The 2,128-nt window shown below is 51.5% G+C and overlaps 1 protein-coding gene across 1 annotated transcript in view; it reads right to left on the bottom strand.

The window, feature by feature from the left end:
• The window catches only part of LOC123152994 (probable E3 ubiquitin-protein ligase ATL44), a 5,866-nt gene extending 4,060 nt beyond the window's left edge, over positions 1 to 1,806 (bottom strand). Inside the window, exon 1 of the mRNA XM_044572329.1 lies at positions 1,289 to 1,806. Within this exon, the coding sequence (XP_044428264.1) occupies positions 1,289 to 1,661 (373 nt within the window). The 5' untranslated portion in view covers positions 1,662 to 1,806. The remainder of the gene's footprint in view (positions 1 to 1,288) is intronic.
• Between the last annotated feature and the right edge of the window lie 322 nt (positions 1,807 to 2,128).

Here is a 2,128-nt window from a genome sequence, read left to right as displayed (position 1 = left end):
CCGCCTGGTTTTGTTGATCCGACACGACCTCATCATCTCTGTCGTCTGGTCAAGGCGCTGTATGGACTGAAACAGGCTCCTCGTGCATGGCATGCTCGCCTTGGATCCGTTCTTCGGGCTCTTGGGTTTACTCCATCCACTGCTGATACATCACTGTTCCTCCTCCAGCGCCCTGAGGTTACGATGTATGTCCTGGTTTATGTTGATGATATCATCCTTGTCAGTTCTTCGGCTGCTGCAGCTGATCGCCTTGTGGTTGCTCTTCGTGATGATTTTGCTGTCAAGGATTTGGGTGCTCTTCACTTTTTCCTTGGTCTTGAGGTTTCACGGTCCTCTGCAGGTTTGACTCTCACTCAGAAGAAGTACTCCTTGGACACGCTTCGTGCTGGAATGCTCAAATGCAAACCTGTTTTCACTCCGAGGTCTGCTACTGGTCGGTTGTCTGCTCTTGATGGTGACTCTCTTTCGGCTGATGATGCTACTGAGTATCGCAATATTGTTGGTGGTCTGCAATATCTCACTATCACCAGGCCTGATATCTCCTATGCAGTTAACCGTGTCTGTCAGTTTTTGCATGCACCCAGGACGTCTCACTGGTCAGCCGTCAAGCGTATTTTGCGCTATGTCAGTAGTACTGCTGCCTATGGTCTGCATCTTCAGCCTGCACCGTCATATGAGCTCTCGGCCTTCTCTGATGCCGACTGGGCTGGTTGTCCGGATGACAGGCGATCCACGGGGGGTTATGCGGTATTTCTGGGTCCTAACTTGATCACCTGGAATGCTCGCAAGCAAGCAACTTTGTCTCGCAGCAGTACTGAGGCTGAATACAAAGCCGTTGCTGACGCAACTGCTGAGATCATATGGGTACAGTCTCTGTTGAGAGAGTTGCGTGTTCCTCAAGCTCGTCCTCCAGTTCTGTGGTGTGACAACATTGGTGCTACATATCTTTCTTCTAATCCAGTGTTTCATGCGAGGACAAAACACATTGAGGTGGATTATCACTTTGTTCGGGAACGTGTTGCACAGAAGTTACTCTGTATCAAGTTCATCTCATCAAAGGATCAACTTGCTGACATCTTCACGAAGCCTCTACCACAACCACAGTTTGTAGGCTGTAGGCGCAATCTTAACTTGCTTTGTACTTCAGGACATAGTTAAGATTGAGAGAGGGTGTTAGACTGTATATACGTAGCCTCTGTATTGTAACGTTGTATTGTACCCCTTGGGTACCTGTATATAATGAGATAGCCACACCCCGGTTAGGGGTGTCGTGCAGTTCCCAAAATACCTTGTTTTACACATAAGAAATGTAGGTGTGCAGCAGTACAATCTGCGGTGGCGGCGGGCGCCGTGACGACCTCGCGACGGCACATGGGACAGCTCTCTTTCTCCTGCAGCCACCTCTCTACGCACCACCCGTGGAACCGGTGCCCGCACGGTGTCTCCTTCCACGCCGCGGCGTCGTCCTCCTCCAAGCAGATCGGGCAGCTGAGCTCGTCGTCGTCGTCGGACGGCGCGTCCACCGTCTTCAGCGCCCCGGCCACCAACGCGGCCAACTCCGAGTCGTCTGGATCTCCCACGACGCCGAGGAACGCGGAGTCCTCGTGGCCTCCTTCTTCTTGTGGCAGGTCCATGGCAAGCGATGGCATCAAGCTAGCCATAGCGCGTGATGGTGAAGTGAAACCGGATCTGATCGTAGGAGATCGATGTTCGGGGAGGCAATGGGAATAAGCGAGCGTACGTGCGGCAGTTTACTTATAGTGCTTCGGGCTTGGATGGTAGGAGAGGAGATCGATCGGGAAACACGTTCTCGTGCCGGAGTAGGACAGGATTACCACGGCTACGTACGCCCGACTTCATTTCTATATCGATGTCGATCCGGCAGGAAGGGAAGCAACGAGTTCGTCTCTGATCGGCATGTTGGGCAGTTGGAGTCCGTTATGGCGGGATTTTCCAACGAAATTTCTACTGAACTTCGGATTTCATATTACCACGGGTACGCCCAACTTCATTTCTACTGAACTTCGATTTCGGATTTTCCAACGAAATTGACCGTGCAACTCTGTTTTTTAGAAACACCATACACAGCCAGACGCTCATCCACCCATCCCTATAAACGCACATCTTA

The sequence above is a fragment of the Triticum aestivum genome, chromosome 7A, assembly GCF_018294505.1.
Source record: "Triticum aestivum cultivar Chinese Spring chromosome 7A, IWGSC CS RefSeq v2.1, whole genome shotgun sequence".
NCBI classification, from domain to species: domain Eukaryota; kingdom Viridiplantae; phylum Streptophyta; class Magnoliopsida; order Poales; family Poaceae; genus Triticum; species Triticum aestivum.
Note: the sequence above shows the minus strand (reverse complement) of the source record. Positions and strands in the feature narration are given on the sequence as shown.